Source organism: Platalea leucorodia (genome assembly GCF_965183815.1).
Source record: "Platalea leucorodia genome assembly, chromosome: 6".
Lineage (NCBI taxonomy): Eukaryota > Metazoa > Chordata > Aves > Pelecaniformes > Threskiornithidae > Platalea > Platalea leucorodia.
Genome location: NC_138828.1, coordinates 19,445,220 through 19,472,883, shown reverse-complemented (window position 1 = coordinate 19,472,883; position 27,664 = coordinate 19,445,220). Strand labels below are relative to the sequence as shown.

At 42.8% G+C, this 27,664-nt stretch overlaps 1 protein-coding gene across 4 annotated transcripts in view; it reads left to right on the top strand.

Annotated features, from left to right (window-relative positions):
- The window catches only part of AFF1 (ALF transcription elongation factor 1), a 122,109-nt gene that overhangs the window by 32,840 nt on the left and 61,605 nt on the right, over positions 1 to 27,664 (top strand). For 3 of the 4 annotated variants that reach the window (XM_082316511.1, XM_082316508.1, XM_082316509.1), the window contains exons 2-4: positions 17,426 to 17,546; positions 18,091 to 19,002; positions 20,324 to 20,356. In XM_082316511.1, coding sequence (XP_082172637.1) covers positions 17,426 to 17,546; positions 18,091 to 19,002; positions 20,324 to 20,356 — 1,066 coding nt within the window. The remainder of the gene's footprint in view (positions 1 to 17,425; positions 17,547 to 18,090; positions 19,003 to 20,323; positions 20,357 to 27,664) is intronic. The other variant, XM_082316510.1, reaches the window with a different exon arrangement.

Genomic DNA, 27,664 nt, shown 5'->3' with positions numbered 1-27,664 from the left:
ATCTGAGCCAGAGTGTGATGTTCCCACTGCCTGCACACAAGTGTTGCTAACGATGGTAAAGCTGAGCACTTTGCTGTTTCTCATGCAGCTTCCAATACCGATCAAAAGATAGGAGCTTTTCAAATAGAGGTTCAGATGATGCGAGGAAAATGATCTTTTTTTTTTTTTCCCCTTTTTTTTTTTTCAAATTGGAAAATTAGGAAGATGTTGAATAAATGTGCTCAGAATTGAAGGGAAAAAGAATTTGTAGCTTTTTTCATTATTATTCTCTTAAAGGAGTAGCTTTTTGTAGTTGCTAAAAGTAATAGCTTGTGTAAAATGAAATGTATGTAAATATTTTTAAAAAGCAGGAAAAAGGAAAGATAAGATACTTCAGAGTGTATTCTGGAGTGGCATACGCTTTGCAGTGTGCATTAAGCATGCATCGGTACCTGCCTAATGCACCCTGTCATGGATTATTGCTCTTGCATAGTTTGAGCGCTTTCCAAGTCCTTTTGAATGACAATGAGATGCTTTGTTATATAGACATCAGGCTAATGATTTGAATGCAGTTTGAAACTCCAGCATAGAGAGGTACTCAGATACAGAGCATGTGCGCCTCTTAATAAAATTGAACAACAGTTGCAAACCGTAGGAAAATTAGCAGGCGCTCGTGTGTGTAGATGGAAAAATCAGGAAATACCTCTGGAATAATTATAGTCTGGCAGAGACTGCAGGAAAGATTTTTAAATAGGCTTTTCAGCATATAAACAGATCTTTTCTACAAACATTGCTAATCTCTTTCTGTTCCTACTTAGTCCCTGCTATGCAGATAAGACTTGTCCAACCTGTTACTCGGTACATACTGTTATGTAAGTGGAAAACTCAAAAGAATAGGAAGCCTTTTCATTCGTGCATGATTTGTTTCTGCTAATTCCTGCGAAAAGTATGAAAGAATTTAGGTCTTTAATATTCTTTAATTTTTTCTTAATCTCAAATTAGTTACAGTACTGTCCCGTTGCTGTTCATAGCATGTTAGGTCTGATTTAGTCAATTGTTTGGGAAGAATTTTACACGGAGAGTATGTTTCACAAAAAATATTATAGATTTGCTCATGTATTTAATAGCTTGCAGGGGGTTAAAGATTCAGGAGGCAGAATTGCACATATCCATATTTCTGAGACAGTTTCAAATGCTCATCTTTGTAGGTTTTGCTTTTGTTATGCTTCATAGCAAATTAAACCACTGACAGCATTTGATATGTAGTTTGTTCGTTAAACAACTTCTGGTTTGCAGTCACGAAAGCAACAAATGCGAAGGCTGATGTTACATTCCTTTTTACGTTGGGCTTTATTCGTGTTAAGCTGTTGGGCTTCAGGAATACCCGCTAGCCCACGGCTGGGATGGTAGCAGAGGGTAGAAAGGAGGACCCTTCCGACTGTGCGGGAAACAGGAGGTGAAAGGCTCTTAGGCTCTGCAGCAGTCTCGCTGCCAGCCTTGCAAACTGCCCAACAGCATTTAGGAAAGGCTGGGTGAAATCAGGTCTTTGAAAAACATAGGGGGTTTTTGGAAGTGTTTAAGGGAACAGGCTTACGTGCTTTACAATGGCATGGATGGTTCTGTTGCCTCAAGAGGAGAATTGACAAAAGATGAGTTGTGACATATGTGCATGTATTTGCGTGTCATGCAAAGCAAGATGAAGTACTGCTGAAACTGGTGCTCCACCTGCATAACAGGTCCTCTAGGACGAGAGGAAACGGCCTCAAGCTGCGCCAGGGGAGGTTTAGGTTAGACATTAGGAAAAACTTCTTCACTGAGAGGGTGGTCAAGCATTGGAACAGGCTGCCCAGGGAAGTGGTTGAGTCTCCATCCCTGGAGGTATTTAAAGAACGGATAGATGTGGTGCTCGAGGACATGGTATAGATAGACTTGGCAGTGATAGGTTAACGGTTGGACTCAATGATCTTAAGGGTCTTTTCCAGCCTTGACGATTCTATGATTCTATGACATGGTGTGGGGAGCGTGCAGGGGCTCTTTGCGGAGAAACAGTGCTGAAGTTGAGCTGCGTGTGAAATGAGGATATGATGCACTGTGTGGCAACAGAGGTACGATGTGGCACTTGTGGACTGCATGGCAATGTGGCTGATGGACTTAGGAGCTGCTTGGCAGAGCATGGACAAGGTCAGCTGATAGCAGGCTCCTACGGAAAACCAGCGACGTATTCATTCGGCTGGATGTACAGGGATGTTAGCTATGTGAGGAGGAGTATTCTGTGAGAAGAGATTTAAAATGCAGACACATGAAGCAGCTGCTCACTAAACATTTCAGTTTCTTTTTTACTAACTATATACCTTGTTAAAATTCTTTGGTGTAGTGGAGAACAATAATGTTGGGGGTTTTTTAATAGCAGTTAAGAAGGCAGTTCTATAAAAGCAGTGAACAAAAGGCACGTCCGCTTGAATAATTTTAATGTAGTCTTAAAGTAGAAAATTTATTGCATTTGACTTCTTGCACCTGCAGTAAGCATTTATGTATTCTTGAAGAACTGAGGTAGCAAAATAGATTGTAAGACTTGAATCCTTGATTTAACTTGCAAAATGATTCCACATGGAAAATTAAACATCGGGTTTTTTCTGAAATGTAACAGCCGATATAATCTAAATTTTTTTTTTTACTTTGCTGTAACGTACTTTTTTCTTAAGACCTTTTAACTGAGATAGTTCTTTGAAAGGCTTATCATTTTTATGAGGACCCTGGGGAAACAGTAACTGGGTTGGGGGGGACCACTGGGCTTTTCCTTTACTGAGTACTTCTGTGCTAGGTCAGGAATAAAATGTTTGGACAGCTGGTGTGAAGAAACAGTAGGTCTACGCAATCATGGTTTCATTTCCTACAATCAGTAAGATGGAAATATGTGTGTGAATCAAAATCTTGTAATTGTGTGAAAAAATGAATTAAAATAGGTCTGGGAAATTAATATTAAAGGCAAAAAATGTTTTTCTTGATCCCTTACTTGATTATTTGGCTCTTTCTCAATCAGTACTAGTTTGCAGCAGCCTTTTTACCTAATCTCTCAGATCTCCAAGATTTGCCAGTAAAAGACATTCTTTTGGAGCCTATTTTAAAGAAATAGAAACCCAATTTCATTTTTACATTCCATTGTTTGTATATTGCTACTGTGAATGCACTGTTCTCTTGCTGACTTTAAACCTATTACAAATAAATTAATTGTACTGAACGACAATAACAACAACAAAGATATTTCAAGGCAAAAGCAAATGAACAGGTAGGATAGGTTTATATAGAGTAGAATGTAGATTTTACCCTATGCATTTTCCCAGGCAAACCTGGAATAGTTCATCCGAGGTGCTGGATTTCTGCTGCTGAGAGGAGGAATTCAGAGGCAGATAGGTACGGTGGGAGATTTTGTGCAGCACTTCACTGAAGAAAGCCTTCAGATTGATTGGGCAGCAGCTGATAACCACTTCTGTCTACTCAAGTATGCCTTATCAGCATTAGAAACAATGATATTTTGCTAGTGGTGAGTGAGTTGATAAAACATCACAGTCGTGGCCTCTGCGTTTCCGCTGGGGAGCACCTTCTCATTGTGCCGGGCAGTTGTGCACACACGTGCATGCAGCACAAGACTATCCCTGCTCTGAAAGGCTTGCTGCTTATCACATAGTAGTTACCCTGTTCCTGGGCTCATATAACTGACTTAAAGAGCTGTAACAGAAAGATTTGTCATAGAGATAATAGCTGAAGCAGCGCACTGAAGTGCAGAGTGCTAGAGGATCCAGCCGGCCTTAACAACACTTCAGTTTTGGCACTCTTCCACCGATTTTACTTCAGTCACATCATTTTCCTGAGCTGGGGTTTGTAAGCTGACACTTGAGTTAGATTTATTTGTGTGTCTGAGGCTGACTTAAACAACTGAGAGAAGCGCAGGATTGCTTTTATTATGAGTGGTATGTAGGTAATCAAGAGAGAGAAACATTGTGGGAGGGGATAATGCTGCAGGGCAATCTGTTCCTGAGTGGTGAGAGTTGTTCCCGCTGCTGTAATCCTGGTGGAGAGCAGAAGGTGTGGAGCTGGGTCTCTAACAGGTGTACTCACCTTAATTTTTCTTATGCCCTCATACTGTCTGAACACTGACTTATCCAAGCAAATTGCCACTGTGCTGGTCTAACGTGGCCACATTTGAGTTCATTTATACTTTCATAATTCACGGCAGTTGCCTTACCTCTGTTTTCATCAAGGGGGAAAAAAGTCCCACCTTGCAGCAAGCTCCAGGTGCTGCAGAGGCAGGGTAAGTGCCACTGAAACAGGTCCATAAACAGCAGCTGACGCACAGTAGCTGGTTACCCTGCTGCCAGCAGGCCTGCGCTTGCCCTGTGGCAAGTTAGGAATAGTACAAGGTTGCTTTTTGTTGATGGGAGACTGTATGACCGCCTTTGACCTTTCAATCCATAAAAATGGGAAAAGGTCACTTCTGAGAAGAAGTAGATCTTGATCTTGTGTTCAGAGTGGGTTTGCACGTGAAACAGCTCGTTTAAAAGCTGAACTCTGGCTACAGGAAGATTTATCTTAACTGCTGTAAATTTTTAACAAAATCAGGCTGTAGGTAGCACACTTAAGTAGGAGACTGGTTACTTTTTCAGAAGACTGTGTACTATGACAACAATTCTTTTGCAACCCTGGGTTACAGCAGTACATCTGTGGTTACTTAAACACACACTTTCCCTAGTGAGATTTGATCCTAGGTCACTTCCTTTTAAAGTGACTTTGCATCTATGTTGTATTGTAATGTTTAGACTGGGCGGAGCAAGATCAGCCTGATCAGCCCTGGAAAGTGACTGCGCCTTGCGTGGATGTGTTTTTCAACTGCCTCTATCTTCCTCCTCCTTATCTGAGGAAATCAAGATGAGAGTACATCATTAGAGATAATTTCTCCTTTGCCTATTGATACTTATTTTTGGCAGGTTTCTGAACGTCTGGCATTCTTTTGGAAGAAGAAACCCTGGAGAAAATTCTGTGACTTACTTCTCCCAATCTTTTTCCTCTCTTGTTTCCTTACTACTGCCTCACATCATTTTTGCATTAATTCTATAGAGGCGTGCGTGACACTCAGTGAGGGCTTTGTGACAATTTTTTTCATGTGTAATATTTGGTAGAAGTCAGGGCTTTGATCTGGAAATGTGTCACAGTTCTTACACAGGGAGCTCTGCTGGCTTTAGGAAGGCAGGTAGAAATATGTTCATCTTTATGGGTATAAGTGCTAGTAAGGTTGCTATCCTAGCGTCCATGGCACTTGGTAGGTAAAAACACAAAAAAGGAATAGCTGTTTTTTGTGGTAAGTGACTCATGGGCTTTTAAGGATATCTTTCCATAGCTATTGATAATACATTGGTCATAACAGGGGAAAGCTTGCTACTGGGGCGTAGCTTTATATGAGATGTCATTGTATCTGCGTATGAGGTGTTTGATCAGAAATGACCGTCTATGGACAGTATTTTAAATGCAAAATTGATTGCACCTTCTGTATAAAAGTCCTTTTTCTGCACTCATTTTTCATAGAACTGTCTTGAAGGAAACAAAAAAAAAATTAAATTCTTGTGTTGATTTTCATACTATGCTCTACTGAAAAAAATATTGCTTTGTTTTGTGTTTGTTATCTTAGAATAATGAGCATATGTCAGTTTCTTAAAAAAAAAAAAAAAACAAAAAAACAAACAAACAATGTCAACCCAGGAAACATGCTTTTCAGGATGGGAGAAGGGAAGGGAGAAGAATGGAAGGATATAAAGCCATCCACCAGGTATATGCTCCTCTGTAAACTAAACAAACCTATTTAGCAATGTCTTTTACCTGCTTGTCCACTTAACGTCAGAATCTGCCTGTTTCTGACTGTTTCTTAGGCAGTCCAAATGAATTTCTAAGCAACATAGTACATGCAAAGAGCAGTGAGTTACTACAGTAAGTCTGTGCACAGCAATATCCAAGATGTTTACAGCCTTCAGGTATGCCAGTGAAAAGTTCTGCTCTGCTCACGTGAAAAGCATTTTGTGGCCTTGAACCAACAATGTTTCCTAATTGGTTCAACTCAGCTGCCCTTTGCTTGATTCAACCAGGCAGCTCGTGTCTTTCGGTTATTTGATGGACCTGCTGGGGCTTAGAAGGAAGATGAAATGTTGCTCGTGGTTGCTCTGTCGTGTAGAGGCACTCAAGATGGTGGTGTGAATGCAGATGCTCTAGGCTGTGTTATGCAGCATGGCTGTTCTCATTGAAAAATAAGCTGACATGGAAGGAGTTTGCCTCAGCACAGACAAACCATCAGGAAGATAACATCCAAGGCTTGTCAGAATGGGGCCTAAGCTAATGCAAGATGACGCAAAGACAAATGCAGAAGAAAGAAGAATGATAGATGAAAACTCGAATGGGATTGTGCAGTTGCTGTGGTGATGGATGGTGCTAAATGAAGGCTACACCAGGAGTCTTCTAAGAAGTCCTTTCTAAATAGCTTATGAATTTACATGCTGAAGCAGGTTTGGGGGGGGCAGGAAGTGCTTAAATATGGTGTGAGTGTGGGACCACTTGAAAGCGGACAAGTAGAATGGAGTGGGATAAGAATATGAATTAGCTGCATGACCACTGTGGAGGCAGCAAGAGGAATAGAGTGGCTGGCCTTCAAAATCTGGTTTTCCTGTGCTTTGATGGTAGATGTTTTCTCTCTGAGCTAAACTTCCAAGCAGACCCAAAGTTTACATTCTGGTAGAAAGGCTACACCCCATATGTTTGTTGATAGTGCCAAGGCCTCGTATTTACTTCCAGCAGCCTTTGATCTAGGAAGGCATGATGTAAGTACCTTTGAAGGGTAAATGTCTTTTCTGTTTGTGCGATCATTTCCGCAGGCCTTTTTGCAGGCAGGTCTTGGGGTGATCGTGGGTGACGCAGAGTCCCTTCCCTGTTAGAGCAGGATCTGCTCAGCAGGGAATGCTGTTTCTCCAAACAGACCGATTCTCAGACAAAGCCAGGATGTAACACGCTGTCAGAGGGATCTGGGTGTGCATTTCTCAAAGTACCAGCTGAGCTTAACCAGATTGGTCTTGGGTCTGAGAGCGTGCTCTGGGAGTGCCTCTGGAGGCACTTGAGTCTATGTGAAAATGTTTGCTCAGCTGTGCAACAGAGGAGTGTAACTGTGTTAGTGGCAGGCTGAAGTCTCATTCTTCACTGTCGCCTCTGCAAAGTAACCCCAGTCATTTGGGCATGTGTCTGTCTGCATCCTGACCAGGCTAACTTTTTGATCCTTGCTGATGAAGTGCGAAGAGACATGGATTGGCTCCTCTTGCCTGCAGAAGCTGCTGACATGTAAGCTCAGTCTCATCACAGTTGGGTCACCACAACCAAGGCTGCTTGGTGTGCAGCTGCGAGGGGGCACTTGGAGCCTGGGGAGTAGTCCTGCACTCAGGTCCCATCCTAGGCTGCCCATGTAGAGCTGCTCCATCAGTGCTGCAGCCAAGGCACCAGCAGCTTTGAATCTTTCTGTGCATACTCAACTACTGAAATAGCACTCGAGTTGCAGATCTTTACTCACCTACCCAAAAAGATGTATGTGCCTTCAGGGCTGAAAGGCAATCGGACCACTTACTTGGCTTGGGGAAATCCTGAGACGTGTGCCTGATGAATTAGGCTGCTGTATGCAGAACGCCTTGTCTCTAAGAAGCGAAGTGGTCAGGATTTTTCATTGCATGTACCTGGTGATTTAAATTTTTCACATTTCCTCCTTTGCCTGGCACATCCAGATCAAACAAAGCCTTAAATTCATCATTGTTCCAACGCCTTGTCTGCTCTCCTTGTAATTACACTTCACACATCCACACCTTCTTAGAAGCCCTCCTAGTATATTTGCATTTAGATGGAGAATGACAACTTTCGTGTTCCCCATGTAACTTATAATTAACACCTTTTCTGACAGCATTCTATTAACATCAGCATGCACGGGGTGAGGTTGAAAGCCTGGCTTTCTTTAGAGACTTCATTTCTGCAGCATCTCGAGTGGAGAGACTGCTTCTTGGTTTGTTCAGGTGCTTCAACTACAGCAACATAGTTAAGCACTGTTATTGAAGACGACTAAGTGAAGATTGTATAAACTGAAGTAGTTGTCACATTTTTCCAGATTTTCTAAGTTGCTGCTGTATGCAGCTGTTAAGTGAGGCTGGCCATCAGCATGAGCTCCTGCTTTTTGTTGGGAGCATCTTTCTGCTAACAGGCTCTAACTGTTTGCATGCTGTATTCTGACCTCTCAGGGATTTACCACTTTGGGAGGTGGTCGTTTGTTTGTGTTATATATTCATCGTGAGGCTTTCTTGCCTCTTGCAGTCAAAAGCTTTCTGCTCGTAGGGTAAATGGTGTGTCTGTGGAGACTGAGGAATGGTCAACTCAGGTATGAGAGCTCCTGTCACCAGAGGGGAGGAGGACCAGGATGCCCCGCTGCTTAGGGGAGCACCCCAGCTTGGAGCACTCCTATTGGAAGCATTTTCGACTGGAGAGTGCCGCACCTTTTTTGAAAGTATCCAAGACCTGTCTAGTGCAATATTGCTATAATGGCTTTCATTTACAACTAAATAAAAGTTAGGTTTTAATCATTTCAGTGCGTGAGGGAAAATCCAAGTCGTAAACCTTGCATTTGTTTGCCTTTTTTGAGTAGGCGGAGAAGAGGTTGTTACCATCAATTATTTGCATCTTTTCACAAATCATCTTCTTCCTCTTTTGAGCCTTCAGTGGTTTGTAGACCATAGGCTGAGAAATACTGCTCTGAATCCTGGGGTGTGTTTTTAAGCACATAGCCATTTGAGGATTTGGGGGTTTTATGCTCAATTCTGTGAAGGGTTTGTTGTGTTTGAAGAACATCTGAGAGGTCCCAGTTCCTGCCAAAGTCACCGGGCGCTGCAGGGGCCCAGCTCTTCTCAGGAAATGTTCAGGCTTACTCCTGGGAACTGCTCAATGAAGAAAGGCCTATTGATGCCGAAAGGAAGCAAAAACCTTTTACTGGCTGAGTAATGAATATATTTTTAAACTTGGCAACAGCAATAGGAGACAAATAAGTAAGAATTTGAACCCCAAGATTACCATGGAAGAGGCAGATCGAGAAGATGCCTAATGTTACATAGGTAGAACTGGTTTTTTTCCTAGCAAAAGCCAATTTAGCTTCTACTTAGGAAAACTGGCAGTTCCCTGCTGCCTGTTAAAGCATCCCAGTCATTCTTCACTTCAGTTTTTTGGTGTAACCTAGAGGGCTGTGTATTTAAAATATAGAAAGAGGTGTATTCGGCATCATTTTTCCATATGGTTTGAAGGAAAGCTTGCAGCAGTACTGGATTTTCTTGGAACATAATTTTTGTTCAAAAGTACTTGCCAGGAGGTTTCTTACAATCATCGTGGAAGTACGGATGGGCCTCGATCTCTTGCTCAGCGATCTAATGCTGCTATCGTGCAGTCAGTAAACAGGGCTGGATAGACTTGATCAGTTGAAAGAGCTAGAGGAAGCAAAAACTTGAAAAACAAATTCCAACTCATATTTCTCCAGTGTGAAGATATGTATTTTTGGAAAGCATATACCAAAGCTGGTTGATGATGATGCAGAAAATAATTGACTAACTATACCATCTGTTGCACTTCTGCCATATGTTTTCCTCTTATCATTTGTTTCTGTTCAAACTGTGTATGTTCTGTGAAATAGTGTTTGATGTGAAACAGAACTTAAAAATATCCAGCAAGTCACAACTTGACGCTGTTCCTGTAAAGGAAGGGAAGCAAAGGTTGGGACGAGGCATTTTTGATGCTGTTTGGTATTACCTTTAATGTCGTCCTTTAATCTGTTTGTCTTACAGTCATTGTCAGGCAAGCTGCTTAGGTGATACAGCGTGAGAGCTGAGCGCATCTGTGATGCTCGGTAGCTTTATGTGCCATGCGTTTAGCCACGTTTCTTTTCAAGCTGATGAATGAAATGGCATATTTCATCTTTGTAGGTATGATCCTGGCTGTGTAAGTTGGTGGCGAATCTTCTATGGAGACTTTTAGAGCAGCAGAGCCGGGGCGGTGCAGCAAGGCTGTTACAGTGCATCCATGTGATTTCTGTTTAATCTTTTTTTGGGGGTGATGTGTCTTGCCTTGAAATTAAACGAGAATATATCTCCCAGTCTTGAGAAATGTTCAGCACCAGCTTCTCATGATAAAAAAAGAGTCCATTTTAATGACAAAACAGCTTCAATAAATTTGTGATTTCCTGCAGTTGTACTAAAAGGAAATGTTCTCTCTTAATGTTTCGGAGGAAGAGGTTCTGCACGTTCAGAAGGAAATGAGCATCGTTTGTGTGTTTGCTTTTTAGCCTTTCGCCACCCCCTTCCCTGCTGCTGGAATAATTCCTTTTGGGAGCCAGCAACAGATCTTATTACAATTAAAACTAAAGCAGATTTTTATTTTCATTTCATTGTCATTCGGAGAACACACAGGACAGGAGGAGAGGCAGAATCTCTTCCTGTAGCAGTCTGGTTTTTTAAAATGTTGTCATGGGCTGGATTGTCACGTATCAGCATTTGAAACTGTGTAGTAAGGATTGTCATGTCATGGAGAGGGCCTCGGAGCACGTTGGTATTTTCATGGTTTCTGTTACAGGTCCAAGCCTGGGTGATGTCATGGGTCAGGGTGTATGCTTTGCTCAACTTTCTGAACTAAATCTCTTATTACTGCAGCCAGTGGACTACCTTCTCCAGCATGGGCTGCTTTGAGCCTAGGAGTATTTTACTGTTTCAGTGTGTAGCAAAGCATGATTTGGGTTTTTTTGGGCGGGGCAGGGGGGATCTGTACATGTGTTTACTTCGTGAGGAGCATGTCTGAAGATGATCAAGACTGAACTAATATTTCAGGGCAGATATTCAGTCTCACCTGCCTGTTTGAACATACAGGGTATTTGGGCTTTCCTGGCGACACATCAAGTGTAGCCTAGCTGCAGAGAGTGCAGCACTATTTTTAACTCTCCAATTTTGAACTGTTTCCCCCCTTAAGATAGACGGGGTGGGACCGTGGAGTCCCCCAGCTCCCAGGCTCCCATGTGCTTGGCATGTTGGTGCTAAGCCTGGAGGTCCAGTTTCCCAAAGCATTTCCACAAATCAGTAAGGAAGAGCTTGAGGGTGGTTTTGAGGGTTTTTTTGAGTTCCCATTCTAGGAAAATCTAAATATCAAAGCTGCTAATCTGGAGAGGTTCCTGAAGAACAGGAGCCGGGGTTCACCCTGAGGCTTTGGCACTAGCGAGGTTAGGGCTCCATCCGTGCGTGCGCGAGGGGCAGCTTGCTGGAGCCTGGCAGGCGGCTTCGCTGCACGGGTTTCCTCTGATGGCGCCTGGCAGGCCACAGAGGCCTCCTCTCCTCTTGGCACGGCTCCACGCAGGGCCTGGCTGACTGTGGTTCTCCGATGCTTTCTGCCTGGCTTCCTAACGCTGACTTTGGGGAAACTCTGCAGTGTTACGAGTGACAGCATAGCCCAGGTTTTCAAAAGCTTTGAAGAGCATATTGACAAATACCCTACACGGCCAGGTTAATGGTGGACAGAAACAGTGTTTCCCGGATGTTGGGACTAGGATAACTACAGGCTTATATTAAAAAAGTGGACATTTCAGTAGACAGCAGACGCTTCTGCTCTGAATTAGGAATGCCATGTAGTACAATACAACTTACTTGTTTTTAAAGAAAAGCCCCTCAGTATGAGATGAGGTAGCGTGCACAGAAGCTTGACACCTACATGATAAAATATACGAATTAAAATGAGTTTTAGCTGTTGTCTTCAGGTAGTTTAAGGGCTGGTCTGCAACTTAGAGAAGGGAGGGCTGGTGCTTTCAACTGCATGACCAAATAAGTAGCTACTCAGCGTTTATTCCCTTACCCTTCTGCTTTTAAAACTGTACCTCCTTCTGTGCACTGAAGTCGGAGGAAAACTCGAAACAAAAATTGGTTTGATCTGTTTCAGAAAGGGAGGCAAAGGGTGGATGGTGATCCTGAACAGCAAAACGGAGGGGAATGACCCCTCGCCTGGCTGAATGGGTAGTCAGCTCTGCGTGGCCAGCAGCCTGGGCCACTAGTCACCATGACAGCATGAGGAGGTCTGCGGTTGTAACAACGCATGACTAACCTCGCTGAGCAGTGCCTGGTAGTCCTGTACGTGTGAGAGCACCCGTGTCTGCCGGGCTGTCCCGGAGCAGGCACGTTCATCTTCTTTTAAACCTGCAGGAACTGGCATTATGGCAAAAAGGCGGCGTCCCTTCCCCTCCCCTCCATCCCTCCTCTCTTTCTCTTCACACACTCTTTAAAAATAATTTATTGCTGGGAAGAGAGCCTGGGGTCAAGGAAGGTTCAGGGAAAGAAAAGGCCTTTAGAAGGTATTACAGCTGCTGGTTTTGCAGCAAGCGGCATGTGTAGGATGTTTTACAATCAGTGTTGGGATACATATAGGAAAGATTGCTACTTCTCATTGTAAATATTATTGTTGCAAGAGATACAAGTTACAGTTGTTTAGGGTTTTCCTTTTGTCTTAATGTAATCAGAATCTCTGAGCAAAACAGCTTGATTGCTCTGAATTTGGATGCCTGCCAGCCTAGAAATAGAAGGATATCCGTAATCCACATGGATGTAGCACAGTGTTTTAGTAAAAAACAATTTGCAGGGTCATAATATGTGACTTGGGTTTGGTGTTTTGTTTTTTGTTTTTTTTTTTTTTTTTTTTTTTTTTTATTGCTGCTGTCAGTTTTTAAACTACTTGCAAGTTATAGGCTTCTCTTGCTCTAAGTTGAGATCTAGTGAGACGTTTACAGCAAGGCATAATGTAAAACAAGAACCCTGATCAGCCAGCATTGACAGCAGATTTTATCCTGGGCAAACAAAAAAAAATAGCTCACAAGGTTTTCCTTAGTTCTTAGAACATGTCAGACTGATGCACTGCTTGCCTCCTTTCCAGTAAATTTTTGCTCGTGCATGTATGTGCACATAGATGTTCTGTTTTGTCTTAATAATTAAGACTTGATGTTATTGTTAAGAGAGCTGGTGGTAAAGAGGATGAAATATATGAGTAGTAATATTGTGCTAATGCTTATGTTTATGATTAACATTTATGAACTCAAACTTTTAATATTTGAGGGCTGTTTGGTTTTGGGGGGTGTGGGTTTTTTGAGTTGGGGTTGAGGGTTTCTTTGTTTGGTTTGGGTTTGGTTTGTTTTTTTTTTTTTTGAAAGGTGCAGAAGCTGAACCTTGTGAGCTGATGTATAGTGTCCAAATGATGACTTCCCTTCATTTTGCCAGAGGTTTGCTCATGTGGGCCCAAGGTCAGGTCTGTTTTGCATGACTGAAGAATGCACTCTCATTGCCCAGCACAAAGTCCGTCGAAACTGATAAGAATTTTTTTGCCTATTTCAGTGAGCTTTGGCTCACCCTGCTGCTCTGCAAGTTGAAACAACCGAACAAACCACAAAACCTCTCGGTCAGAATTTCCACTTGTTTGTCGCACAGCAGAGTCTCACTGTGGAGTGATTCAACCTCTCGGTGCTCTTCCAGCCAGGGAGATACACACGTGGTTATGCTGGTGTTTGTGGATCATCACTAATGCTTTTCAGTCTTGGTTTACTGCGGATAGTGGCATGCTGTTTTGTATTTTCCTGCAAGAATAGTAATCTGGATAGTTTACAGCTCCTGCCCTTTTTACCCAACAACTATAGAAAAAAATCTGTTAATGCCAAGTCATGCTCTGTATAAGTTTATCATACAAAGGGAGAACATGGGTGAACATGTGGATCCCCACTGACTCCCCATGTCAGCCATCTCGCATGTGGAAATGATACCCAGCTTGTTGACTGATCCATCTAAAGTATTGTGTGTTATTTTTTCTTTGTTTAAGAAAGTTGATCTACATTATCTCTTTGCTAATAAATCTTATGTGAAGAAGCTGATAAGGGGAGCAAATTTTAGATTACTGCTGAAAGCTAGACAAGCAGGGGGTAGTGAAGTCATTACAAGATAGGATACTGTAGTAGTGTGTGGAGGCTGTTACTCAAAGTCCTCAGTGCTTTATAGGAATGGCCACTACTACAGCAGTGCACCTTGAAAGATCTCAAGTATTCAAATACTATTGCATTTGCCTTACTAAATAAAAATGCAGATTATAAAGTGATGTGGTATGCTCTAGTAGTGACGTTAGAGTTTTTGAAAGGTAACTAAGGTTGTTAGGGAGGTTAGAAGAGAAGTTACTCTTTTAGTCTTGACAGCGTTCCCCAAGAGACTTATGTTCAACCTCGTGGCTTTTATGTCTTTCTCTGTCCCTTCTGAAAGAGGCAAACAATCTCTTACCTGGGAAGATAAAATGAGATTGGCTCATTTTAAAACAATGTTTTAAAAAGAGATGGATTGGCTGTGGCTTTTGTCCTCATGTATTATTTAGATGAGCATTTTAAACTGCTTTCATTTCTTATCATCTTGGGCTTCAGCAGAGAGCTATGCCAGCTCAACAGCTTGTCTCCAGGAGGCCTGGATCTGAAGTGTGCTGCAACAATCTGCGAATTGCAGTAGCAAAATCTATTTTGGGGAAAGCTAGCACAATATTTGTGTGTGCTGTGTACTCCAGCCAACACCATGAGTAATTTAATAAGTACTAGGGAGAAAACAAACAAAAGCAAGTATGTATATTTAATGTTGCAGTTGTATTAAAAAGTACTGTGTAGGTCTGAGTGCTTGGCATTCATGGTGTGGATCAAGACAGAAATAGTAACAGGGCGGGTTGAGATGTCGGCAGCGTTGCGCAGACCAAAATGTGTACGTGTATCCAAAGACATGAAGCAGGAGGAGCTTTGCTCTCTTTAACACAGTTGTCACACTTGTAAAAAGTAGATCCCCTTTCTGTCTTTTAATTTCCTGTATGTCCCTCTGTCTATCAAATGATGAAAATGATGGCTGAAGAACTGGCAGGGAAAAAGATGACTGGGAAAACAGCTGATGCTCAAGTAGGAGGAATTAAAACCAACTTGAAATTGTCCTTTTGTACCTTCAGCATTGCACTGAATACTGTCGTTAGGCTCAAAAACATACTTGGTGGTAGCTTCAAAAGGAAAAAGTGAGGGTGGGTGGGGGAGAGCTGGGGCTGAGCACCTGGTTGCAGTAAGAGTCTTGATTAGTCCAAACACATCAGAAGAGCTCCTTGCAAGAGAGTTGTATAATTTGTTAAGGGAAGGTATTGACTGCAGGGCAAAGAGGCTGGGAAATGGCCAGAAGCGAGGACTGCCACCAAGGGCAGTGGTTTTGTTCCTTTGCCCTCCCCACTGTGTTGGCTTGAGTGCTTGAGCAGCCACAGGGGAAATGGACTGGAGAGCAGTGGGGGAGGAGGAGCTGATTGATCCAGGTCACATTGTGACCATTTAAAAAAAAAAAAAAAAAAGTATGTTGTACAGTTGGCATTGGTGTTCCTGACACTGGGCCATGGTGTCACAGATTGGCGAAGAGGAGGTTTCAGAGGTCTCAGAGGTCTCCTTCATGCTAAAAGCCAGCATCTCAGCTGTTAAAACCATCTTTTGTGGGGTTTTTTCATGCTTGCTGTTAAGGGAATTTTTTGAAGTTTATATAAAGGATATTTACAGAGTCATTTTACTTCCTGGAATGTTTGGAAAATTTTTACTGAATGAAACACCATTTTCCAGATAACTTGAACAGATATGTTTAAAAAATGCTGTCAACTTGAAAGCATTCAGTTAAAAAAATCATTCGCACACATACAATTTCAAGTAGCAGATGTAGCCAAGATTGTTTCTAGTTTGCCTTATAATTCCTCCTAAATTTTTGTCTTCTGCAGTTTGTATCTCCCCTATCTGGCCGCACAAAGCTTTCCTGGCACACGCAGGGCAGCTGACCAACTAACTGATTATAGATACGAAATTGCTCACATGCAAAATGACATCAGATGCGCAGAGGAAATGCTTCTATTATAGATTGTTTGCAACAGAAGGATTGTGTGTATTTACTGAATCAGTGATCTCTGATTCCTTTTTTTTTTTTCTTTAAAAAAAATTTAAAATTGTTTGCATTGTTTGCAGAAGTGCAGTGCATAGAACTTACTGGAAACCTCTGTTTTGCTATGTTTGGAAACAGTTCAGCGCTAACAAGGTTGGAAACTATTTTAAATGTGCGCAGTCTAACCCCTGAATATGTTTTTCTGTCTTAGTGGCACAAGTACGTCCTTGCTGCAGTTCCATATATGGAAATTTGCCATCAGCCAGCATCGTTTTCCAGAGCTCACATTGAGTCAGGAAACCCCCTCTGCAGTAGTCAGGCTGCTTGGTTAACTGTTACAGCAAAGACAGTCCTCTACCTCTCCTTTAGGGATGATTAAACTTTCAGTAGATGACTATGTGTGTGGTATTTGAGAAAATGTCACTGGTGGGGAAGACAAGGCTCTCCCCTTCCAAACTGGTACGCTTGAGAAGTTGAGTGTTCTAAGAACGATACAGGAATTGCATGTATGCAGTAGACTGAAGTGGAGTAGGAATAGGAGGGGAGAGAAATACCTGCATCCACATACTATGCCCTCATGCTTTTTCTTCCCAAATATCCATAAATATTTGGCAATAGATTCCCCTATTTTGCAGTAGTATTTCACAGAGGAGGTGTAGTTTAAAGGATCTGGTTTTCCATGAAGTCATCCTGCTGTGCATGTGACACAGCTTCATGGCTGTTTTGATGTGGGACTCATAGAATTGAGTGCACGTGTATGTGGTTGAGGAGGGACAGGGGCATTTGACCTGGTGTTTTCCAAATTTCTGAGACTTCAACTTTAAATACATTTATGTGATTGTTTTAAATACAACTACATGGTTTGCCAGGTAAGCAGCTTTCCAAATGTCCATTTAAAGCAGAGAGTAAGTTTTCAAGCCTGTTTATAAAGTAGGCAAAGTTCAGCCTCTGAAAGTGGCAACACCTTCAAAATTGTGGATGCTTTTTTACTTTCAGGTGAAGAGGTGGGGCGGAAGTCTGGAGGAGAAGAAGAATGGTAGTTTTCACATTGATCATTGCAGCTGGGTTTGCCAGCTCATGCGCTTATCACCCACGTTGACTTCTCAATTTGTGTTTCACAGTTAAATGGATGGATAGGTTTCCCTTCCCACGCTTCTTGATGTGTGGTATCAGGAGCAGAAATCACCAAGAAGGGTGCATGCTGTACCATGTATGTTACACTGCTATGCAGTATGGCAAATACTTGACATAACTGATTTGTCAGCTATAACCACCCTGTGGATTTCAAAATTCCTTTCATGCTGGACATATACTGTTGTCTGAAAACCACAGTTTCTGCACAAAGTAGATACTTGTTGGTAACACTGGTGTAAAGTGCTAACCATCCTTTCTTTCTCTCTTTCCTAAAGCTTGTACAACGAGGACAGAAACTTGCTGCGTATTCGAGAGAAAGAGAGGCGGAATCAGGAGGCTCTGCAGGAGAAAGACAAGTTCCCCGAGAAGACTCCCCTCTTTGCAGAACCCTACAAGGTAATGACAGGGGGGCACATAATGGAGGGAGAGGAGGAAAGAGGGTTGGGATGGAGCAGGAGAGCTGCGGCCTCTGCATATGGTATAGTAGACTTGAGTATGATACATGCAAACACAGCATCTTCCCATCTACTCTAAGTTAAATTCATCAGAGTATGTGCTTAATGGTGCAAGCACAGTAGGGACTTTGTGTTGGACGGATTCATTTGGCGGCCTCCTGTAGTCTGGGAGTTTGAGGGAGTGCTCAAGAGCAGCTTGGCTGCCTGTCTGTCTGCAGCTGTGGTTGAAACAAACTGGTCTGATGTTAGCATTCCCGAAGGCTGCAGGCACACCTGCAATCTGGGCTCAGAAGAGCTAATGCTGACTAGAACAGTCCCACTTGCTCTGGAAAGGCTGCATGCAGGATCAAGATGAGCTTGCATAACTTCACTCGTGGTGATGCATGGTGATTAAGATCCTGAAGAATGTCTGTTCTTGAGCTGGATCTCTTGCGGTGCGGGGTCTGTGCTTTTTAAACTTCCCCCTCTCTGTTCTTCTGTTGCAGACTAATAAAGAAGATGAGTTGTCAAGCCGAATTCAGAACATGCTGGGCAATTATGAGGAGGTCAAGGAGTTCATCAGCAACAAATCCCATCAGAATCTCATAGGGATTCCAGAAAGTGTTGCTCCTCTGATCCCACAAGGAAAGCCTGATCGCCCATACTTCCCTGAAAAGACCAGCCATACGTTACCATCTTCATTCCACCGCACAACCCGCCATCCACCCATGGGACCTACGGTTGTATCTCGTCCCCCTCCAAGCCACTCCATTCACTACCAAAAGGCACAATCAAGAACAGAACCAGCTTCAGGTTTGCACGCCAAGAGTCACAGCTTATCCAATGGTCGGAGCCAAGGTCAAGAACAGAATCGCGGTGGCCAGGAAAGTCACGCAGGTTTTCACCACAAGAGAAATGACAGGCGTGCGGTTGGTGAAGGTCGTGCTAATGAACTGCAGGCCTCCCTTTTGGCGCTTTCTCCATTGCTGTCATCTTTGTCTTCTCCAGTGGCACCCCTGTCACCTCTACATTCCAGCCAGCATATCAATTCCAGGTCACAGAACAGCAGCAAAAGTCATGGGCCGACCTACAGTCAAACAAAATCATCTCAGGACCTAGTGACAGCATCACAGGAGAAGGAAAGTCGGGACAGCTCAGCCGTTAACCTGACCAGCACCACTCAGCCTTCCTCTCAGACTTTTCCCCCACCTTTGCCGTCAAAAACCAGTGCAATGCAGCAGAAACCAACTGCCTATGTCAGACCAATGGATGGCCAAGATCAGGCACCAGTTGAATCACCGGAGCTCAAACCGCTCCTGGAGGAATACCACGGAGAACCCTATGAAAAAATCTCAGATTTGAAGGCGAACGCCAAAGCCAAACTATCCAAATTGGAAATCCCTTCTGAGCCTATAGAGGTGAGTGCAATTGTTGGGGGGCTCTGTCGCAGGCAGGGTTAAGTTCAGCTGTGGGAGAACAGATCAGCGAAGGGCAGAGACTACCGGAATCGATGACGGCTGTGCACGCATTATTGTGTTTAGAAGGTGCATTTTGAGGTTGGCTTTTGCTGACCTGTGTGAGATACCTGTTTGGATGGTGAAAATGCAATGCTTGCCATGATTCTGTGGTTTTCTCAGCGAGGCTGCAGCACCTTTTATGGTTAGAGAGACTGCTTCTGTTGCTGTGATTTTTGTTTTGCCTGTAAAGATTGTTGGAAAGGAGAAGGGGGAAATGATATGCTGAGAAGGTCAAGTGGTGGTGCATGAGCACATGCAGAGTGTAAGTACTCAGCCTGAGTGTTGGTGGGTAGAGGCCCCTCACTGAATATTGGGACAGCTGACTATGCAGTGAGTTCTGTGGTCACCTGGTAGGTTGAAGGTTTTGGGGCTTTGTGATAAGTGACTGCAAACACCAGAGGGTTCTCTTAAGTAAGTTTGTAAGATGTCACTGTAGACCCTCAGGAAAGTATTAACATGAACAAAAAACATCCTGTAGATTTCTGCCAGATGGATTTAGCCTAGCTTCCTCGGGAAGCACGACACCGTTCTGTCTCCTGCTTCATCAAATGCCTTTTGAGCAAGTTTTGAAGGTTTAAGTAAATTTAGTGCAGAGGTGGAATTCTCAATGGTAAGCAAGATCCTAAGAGTTCTGTAAAATCTTGCATTCGAGGAAAGAAGATACCCTCTTTCTTGTCCCGACTATGAGCAAAACAAGCAGAACTCTGCTATGTGTTTGTTCTTTATCAGCAGAAGGCAGTCTGGGCAGCAAGCTTGAGCATACCTTCGTTTTAGTCACTACATTTGTCCTTTCTATGCCAAGAACTGAGAGGGATGTTGCAAAATTTGTGGGATGAGAAGCTGCAGCTGTTGCAGTGAAGAGGTGGCAGTTGAGCCAAAGACCAAAATGTGTTGCATGTAAACCTTTGGTTATTCCTGCTCATCTGAGACCAGCTTCTTCCTAATAGCTGTTGTTTTCTTGAGGGCAAAGCACTAGCTTCTTCATTTGCCCCCCATTTAAAAATGAGTAATGTTTTGAGGCTTAGATTTCAATCTTCAGTTAGAATCTGCAGATTTCTGTCTTCAGATGCTCTTTTGTCTTTCATTCTGCTTTTTTGTTTGTTTCCATGGATTGCTGTTTTCCAGCAATGTTTTCAATTGCTTGCAGCAAGGTTGAGTGCAGGGTATTGCAGATTGCAGGTGCAATTCAGAACATTAACGCTGTTGCTCTTGTACTTCTTAGGTGGCCCTCTTGCCAGAGGGAAGACGACTTCTGGTAATATGGATTTTTTTTTTTTTTTTTTAATGGTTTTCCCTGCATCTTGGGTTGCTTAGAGATCATGTGTAGTGTGTGGTAGAGACTGGCACAGTTGAGCTGGCTTAGATTAGCCTGTTCTAGTTTTCACTTGAGAGAAAAAGGGCAGTGGCCAGAGTGGTTGGGAAGGCTTTTCCAAAGATTTCGGAAAGCATCTCACCTATGCTTGGGCCCTGCGGTGAAGTCCAGTGGCTTCACAAGGAGCAGGTGTGTTGTTTAGGAGACTATTGGGAAACTTCAGGGGAAGGGGATGGCTGTAATTATAATTGCTCCTTAACCAGGAAGTGGTTCTTTCCTTTATAATTATTTTGATACAGCAAGACTCCTTGTTGTACTCCATCTGTTTTTGCTGACCCCAAGACCACCTATCTGATTTGTCGTGTGTGATGGAGGCAGAAACCTTGGATTTCTCAGACGTGTGCTGTAGGTTAAAGCGGCTTGAAGCTCACACTGGTAGAGCAGTGGGAGAGGAGGAGCAGTGTTGTTGTACGTGTGTTCAGCAAATGCATGCTCTTTTTCATTGTGCCCTTCGAAGCCCGTTGTTTCAGCTTTGCTAAGGGACCAGCACGCTGATACTGCCTGCCTTGTGGCTCAGCCTCCTGCGAGTTCAAAGGCACTTGGTTCCCAGGTGCGTTTGGCAGTTCTACCATGCTCATCCTTCAGCGCTGAGAATATTGCTGTGCCCTATGGGAACCAGGATCCCACAGTGCTGACCTAAGGCAGCTGGACGAGGACAGCTACGGAGATGGTTTTCAAAATGTATTTTGCCTTTCTAATAAAAAAGGAGAGTGTGGGTGTGGTCCACTCTTCATGGAAAAGGGTGTTGATCAGCTGCAAATGGCTGTAGGCAATTTCTTCTGGAAAATGAGAGGAAGCTGGCAAAATGACATTGTTGAGAAGTTTGAAAATACTTTCATGCTGAGAGACTTTATTTGCTTCAAAGTAGGTTTGGCATTGCACATCATATCTCAAAATAGGAAGTGCACTGTGGTCTGCATTTCATTATTTGTTTGACCAGATATTTTATTCCTGGGGGAGCAGTAAAGCAGTGCAGGGCCTTACCTTCTGTATCACCCATTCTTCATTATCCATTGCCAAACAGATAAAGGGCATTTCTGGGTTTAAAACTCATTGCTGGGGCTTGGGTGTCGTGTTTTTAATGTCGTCTTTTTTTTTTTTTTTTGCCTTTTAGTCCCATTTCTATTTTCATCTTATCTCTTTTCCCATCCCTGTGCTTTTTATGTCATGTTGCGTATCTCTGGTCTGAAATGACTTTAGACAGGGCAGTGTTAGCTACGATGCAGTGTGCTGAATGAAACTTCTTTCTCACTTTCCATTGGAACTGGACTCTGAATCCAAATGCCTATAAAAATCCTACAGCTGCCAGCATGAGTAGTGTTACTGTGGTGGTGCAGGAGTGCTGTTAGGTCTGTGGCAGAGTAAGAACATAATAAAAAGGGAATTGAAGATAATGAAAGAAATGGTTTTGCACAAACCAAAACCCCTGGTTTTAATTATTTGCTTAGCCCATTTCGAAGCTGATAGATGAAACCTTTTGTGAATATGCTGAATGATCCTCATTTGAGGTAGGTATCTTTAGGCTGTGACCTCTGACTGTTTTCTATGCATAGGCGTTTTGGATAATGGCTGTGTAAGCTCTAGTGAAAAATCCATTACTTCATTTTCTGCTTGTTTCAGGCTTGTCATTGTCGTATTTACTTAACTTCTGTTTGTTTTCAATGATTAACATATATTTGATGATTTTGATTTTATATAGTCTTTCAGTGCTAAAGCCTGGAGAGTGAAGAGGAAGAAACAGCATGGTTGCACACCTGGATATGTTCCCTGTGTGCTGCATGTACAGTATGAGAGAGGTGACTGGGGAACAGGGCTGGGCTGGTTTGCTTTTAGGAAACATCCAGTGAGGTATGTTGCATGCAGGTGAAAGATTCACCCAAAGAAAGGATCTTGGGAAGGCTAATCAGGGGGTCCTTCAGCTGAAAGGTTGGCCTGCCCTTTTGTTTTTGGTGAAACAGGAGCTGCGGGGAGGCTCCTGCCCTCCCGTGACCCTGGCAGTGAATAGGTCTCGGCTAGCAGAAACTCTGCCTGCTGTTCTTCCCTCTTCCTCCCAGCATCTGGGAGCACATTTTTACAAATTTTATTTAAACTGCTTGGCCCCGGTTATACTGAACAGCGACATGCCAAATACAGTTTTTCCTGTGATCTCCCGTGACATCATTTAGGAAAGCCATTTCTTCTACCACATTTTTTTGGCTAATTGAATTTCTAAGGCGTGTGTCACCTGCAGCTGTGAATTCATTATTGACAGCTTCTGTTCATGGCAACACTGACAAGTTAAGCCTTCCAGTCTGAATAGACAAGCAGATTCACTGTAGAGTGAATTAATCCACAGTGGATAACTGTGCAGTGACTCACTTTGCATTCAGATAAAGAAACTGAACAGCTCTTTCTCCTCTTCCCCAAATAAAAACCTTCACTTTCAAACGTCATCCCCATCTCTTTAAGGCATCTCTCCAAATTTATTGTGAGAAGACTTAAAAATATAGCATACGTGAAGCTTAGATGCATTCCTTCTCTTAATGTGCCAGCTTTTACCTCTTCCCCCAGCACCTAAACAAAGATGCTTTTAAAGCCATTCTCTCTTTTCATGTCTTTAGGAGAGCACAGCACCGACAGAGACCCTTGTATTACCTCCATTGACAAAGACTGTGATGTCTTAAAGGGAATTGGCTTGACAGCAGGGCCAGGAAGCAGTGAGGCTGGTTTGAGAGAGAATGTTTATAAAATCCTCAAGTGTTATTAAGGGCATAGTGTCTGGAGGAATGTATAGCAGTTGATGCTCACTGAAGATTTGGCTTTGTTTTCCTGGCAGTTTTGTAAATGTTAGGGAGTAGCTCCTTTTCTCTCACATAATGAGACATCACTGGACTCTCCTTTTTTCACCTACAACTTGGGAAGCAAATAAGGAAGCAACCAATTTAAAAAAACCAAGGCAACAATGAAGGAGCCCACATGTGTTAAGTCTTTTTGATAACACTGTATTATCGTTGAAGCATAGGGTACGCACGAAGATCTCTGTGTTCAAAGTGGGATTGCTGTCATCCAGCTCTGTTCACCTCAGTAAACATTTATGCATGGTCACCAGTTAAAACATGATTGTTGCATAGTATATAGTAATGACTAAATACCTAGAAAGAAGTTTGGATGACAAAAATAAAAAGTTCATCCTAAATAAACAATTTTTCACTGGCTTCTCTGCGTGGCAACTGAGCTTTTCTACTGGCAGGAGTGGTCAGACAGGTGAACCCTGTAAACTAGAAATAAATATATTGCTTTAATCCTGCATCCTTTCAAAATTAAAATCTTTATATATAGCACTGTCATTTGTTCTTACCTAATGAATACAGAGTATTTAGCATTAAGCTACTATTGTTGTCTTTCTACCAACCTTGCATTTATTTTTCGTTTACTGAATAGAAGGGAGATTGGGCTTTTTTTTCCCTCTCCCCTTTGTATTCCTTTTTTGATTCTTTTTTTCTTTTTTTCCCCTGCTTTGCACCAAGAGAGGTAGCAAGGTGTTACTTCTGGCTCCTCTGCTGCCCCCTTTATAGTTAGAAGTGCCTTATGTGATTGGAGAAGGGTTTCCTTGCTTCACCGCAAGCATTGTGTAGATTTATCTTTTTGTTGGTGTGTGTGACTACTAAAGCAGCGGACCAAACACAAATGACAATTGTTACTACTAGATTTTTAATGTTTGCTTACGGTCTCCAGAACAAAGAGCACTCTGGAAGAGCTGGAGGGTGAAGGCATGTGGGGCAAGGAGCAGGTGGTTGGTTCAAAAGCCAAAAGGACATCTTGTATTGTTACTTCAGTTTAACCGGACTCGGATGTTCAAAATTCATGTGTCAGACTGCAGAAGTCATAAATTAGAAGTAGTCTTGTGCATCTTCCTATTTGATGCTTGGAGAAGGTACACTCAGGTCCAGTGTTCAACTACCAGCTGTCAGCTGCAAGGCTTTTCAGGCTTGAGATCCTTGCTTGTTCACTTGGCTCCAAGGTCTGGGCTTGGCTTTTATGCAAAATACCAAATAATAGGGGAATTATTTAAAAAGAAAAAGAAAAAAAAAAAAGCGTAGTGCTGCATTCAGCCATCAGACCACCAGAAATGGGTCATGTTTGTTCTTGCTGCTTGGAAGCCCAACTAGGGAGTATCAGTGTGAAGAAAGGAACAGGGATCCTGCATCTGCCTGGAGTGTGTGGTCAGGAGGAGCAGGATGGGCTGCCAAGAAACAGTGCTTCTGAGAGAGCCGTTGGGTCCTCGCCGGCTTCTCCCATCAGGTATGGACGGACTTAGCTCTTTGGCTTACACCAAACCTGACTTCTCTCCATAGTGTGTCTCTGGGCACCATTGCAGAACATTTGTCCAAATTCAGTTGCTAAATCCATCACTTTGCAAAGCAATGGGAGACTGAGATAGAGTAGTTAGATGGGGATTTGCGAATCCTGCAGAGAGCAAGAGCAGGATAGCTAAGGTCAGGCAAGAATTTCCATAAACTGTGTTGTATCTTTCCAGATGACTCAGAAGTCAGTGTCTTGTCCAGACTGCTGTGAGAAATTCAGGCTTAAACAAGCTGCCATAGCATATTAATCACTAGGAAGTTTTTTGGTTGAGGTCTTTTAGGTTGTTGTTCTTCCTGTGAAGGGCTTGTGATCAGCCGTCCTTACTGGAATCGGTTATGATTCCAGCACAGCATTTAGACCATTGCCTTTCTCACTGGCAACTGTAAAGAGTGCTGTGTTTAAAAAGGAGGGACAAAAAAAAGAACAATGAAAGAAAACCTGTGGTCCTCTGCAGTTTGCAAAGTCAGGATCCAACAAGCTGAATTTAAGGAGAACTTAAGAGCATTTCTGTTGTTATTTACCATTGCTGTGCAGAACAAAATCAGCGCTTGTCAAATGTTGTGTGTGTAAACAGCTACTTTTTTTCTGTAATAACTCATTTTGTGTTAATGGCTATATGTTAGTGAGTAAAATGAATATCCTGCAATTATGGGTATGAGTAATATTCCAAACCTTCATCTGTACAATGGGAAGTAAGACATGCAAGTTTTATGAAGGTAAGTGAATAAACAGCGTAGAAACGTTCAGATGTAGTAACGCTGAGAAGGTATCAAAATGCAATTGATAACCCTGACTTCAAAGCACGGTGTTAGTGGGGAGCTCTGATAAGTCAAGCAAGGAGCAATGGTTTGGAAGTGAGGGGAAAACCAGCAAGTGTTATAAGCTGCCCTGTAAAGCTCCGTCTGTCTAACACAGCAAATGGCAAAACGTCTATATGACACACATTCTCACGTTTCTCCTGAGCACTTGACATTGTCAGGCTAATATTTTTGAAATGCAGGGCAGCAGGAATGAGTGGCTGGCTTGTGAGCAAGTATGGAAAATGTCAGTGAGACGGTTTTGCTGGATCCCTCAGGTTTCCTAACTCTCTTTCAAGCCATGATTGTCTAGTGCCAGCTGTGTGAGTTTGGACATGCTAGAGAGAGCAAAGAGAAGGTAGCGCGTGCCACCGGGGCTGCAGTTACCTTAGGGTAGCTGTGGTTTGAGGGACAGTATGGCGTTTGTGGGCTTTGCCGGTGCTGCCCGTGAGTCCTGGGGAAGGAAGGAAGCATCATTTGAAAGCAGCTGAAAACAGGTTGTTCAAGGTTGTTCTTGCAGGAGTTTCATAGGAGGATGCTTTCCTTGTGCTATAATTGCTAAACAAAACCAAATGAAACTTGCAGAGCTTGTCCGCAAGCTGTGCTTAGTTTGAAGTTTGTGGTCTCTATTTTAGTCCTTCAGAAAAGCTTGTGCACCTGAAGGCTTGACTTGTTTTTTCTGCTAAAGCACTTTGCCTAATAAGCAGTAGTGTATCCTCCTGGGAAACTGGAATCGTGCGTCTTGAGAAATATCATTGCTTCAGTTTCACTGATTGTAACAGTTGTATTGACAGAACTCAAAAGAGGAGTAAAACCATAATGCTGTGAGATGTGTGCTGGGTATTTTTCTTCCTCTGAAGGATTTTTTTTTTTTTTTTTTGGCTCTTTCAGAGGAGTCCCATCTTCTACCTTGAAGGCTTAATCATTGCTGCCATTATTTAAACCTGTGCTGCCCCCCTCAGTGATGTTGGTCAAGTCCTTTGCCCAAGCTGCTTGGTAAAAGTTAAATTTCAGCAGAAGGACCCAGCCTGGAGTTCAGCATGAATTACCTGACCCTGAACAGTATTCTGAATTTGAAGCCAAGCATCAAACTGCACCTTGCAGGTGGTTGCATTATAGCCAGCTTTATTTACTTCTGAAAAGCAACGAGTCTAATTTTAGTTGGGTGAATGACAAATGTTACTGCTTCTTTAGAACTGGCTTAGAAGAATTGGGAGCCTACTATTTCTAACTTTTTTTTTTTCCTAGTGAAGTTTTTTGCACAAATCTTTTAAATGCAGAGGCAGCCTGTGCCTTTGCAGACAGAGCTTAGCTGCTTCGATAGCAACTTGGGGAAAGCAAAATTCAATGAAGGGAGCAGACTGCAGAAAAATATTAAAAAAAAAAAAAAAAAGAGTAGTTTGGGAATGGAAAGAGCATTCCCTGACTGTCAGGTGGGCTCTGCAGTTGCATTAGCATTACTGGTTTGTGAAGCAGCTCATTTGGGACGGTAAGCTTGCAAGGGAGGAAATGAACTACCAGCTGCTGGAGTGGCATGTCAGGGAGGGGTGGGTTGGTTGGTTGGTTTTAACCATTTTGTTAAGCCGAAGTGGTTGTTTTCAAACCTGATGTGGAGAGTAATAGTTTGTAGTAATTGCCTGACACTCCTGCTAAAAATCTGTGTGGAAACAAGAAAACTTTGTGTCATCCTTATTTTCGGTTTTTCTTCATATGGGTCTCCCATGGTGACTGCTGGTATGCAAAACGGTTGTCCGAACAGAGTGGTATGTACTCCTGTAGTGGCGTCTCAAAGAGGGAATTGTTGTGGGGAAGAAACAGCAAATGCAAATAGAACTTGTGTTCCTTGCTCGTGGGCGTGCATCATGAACAAAATTCAAGGAGGTTGTGACTAGCAGCAGAAACATTAAAAGAGGCATTTCATGCTGCTTGTATAGTGGTTGTTACTGCCCAGTATTCTGACTAACAAACAAGAGAAGTGATCTGGAAAGCCTGAGGAGAAGGCTATGAGCAGATGACAGCCAAACCTTCCAACAAGGCAACTTCAAAGCAA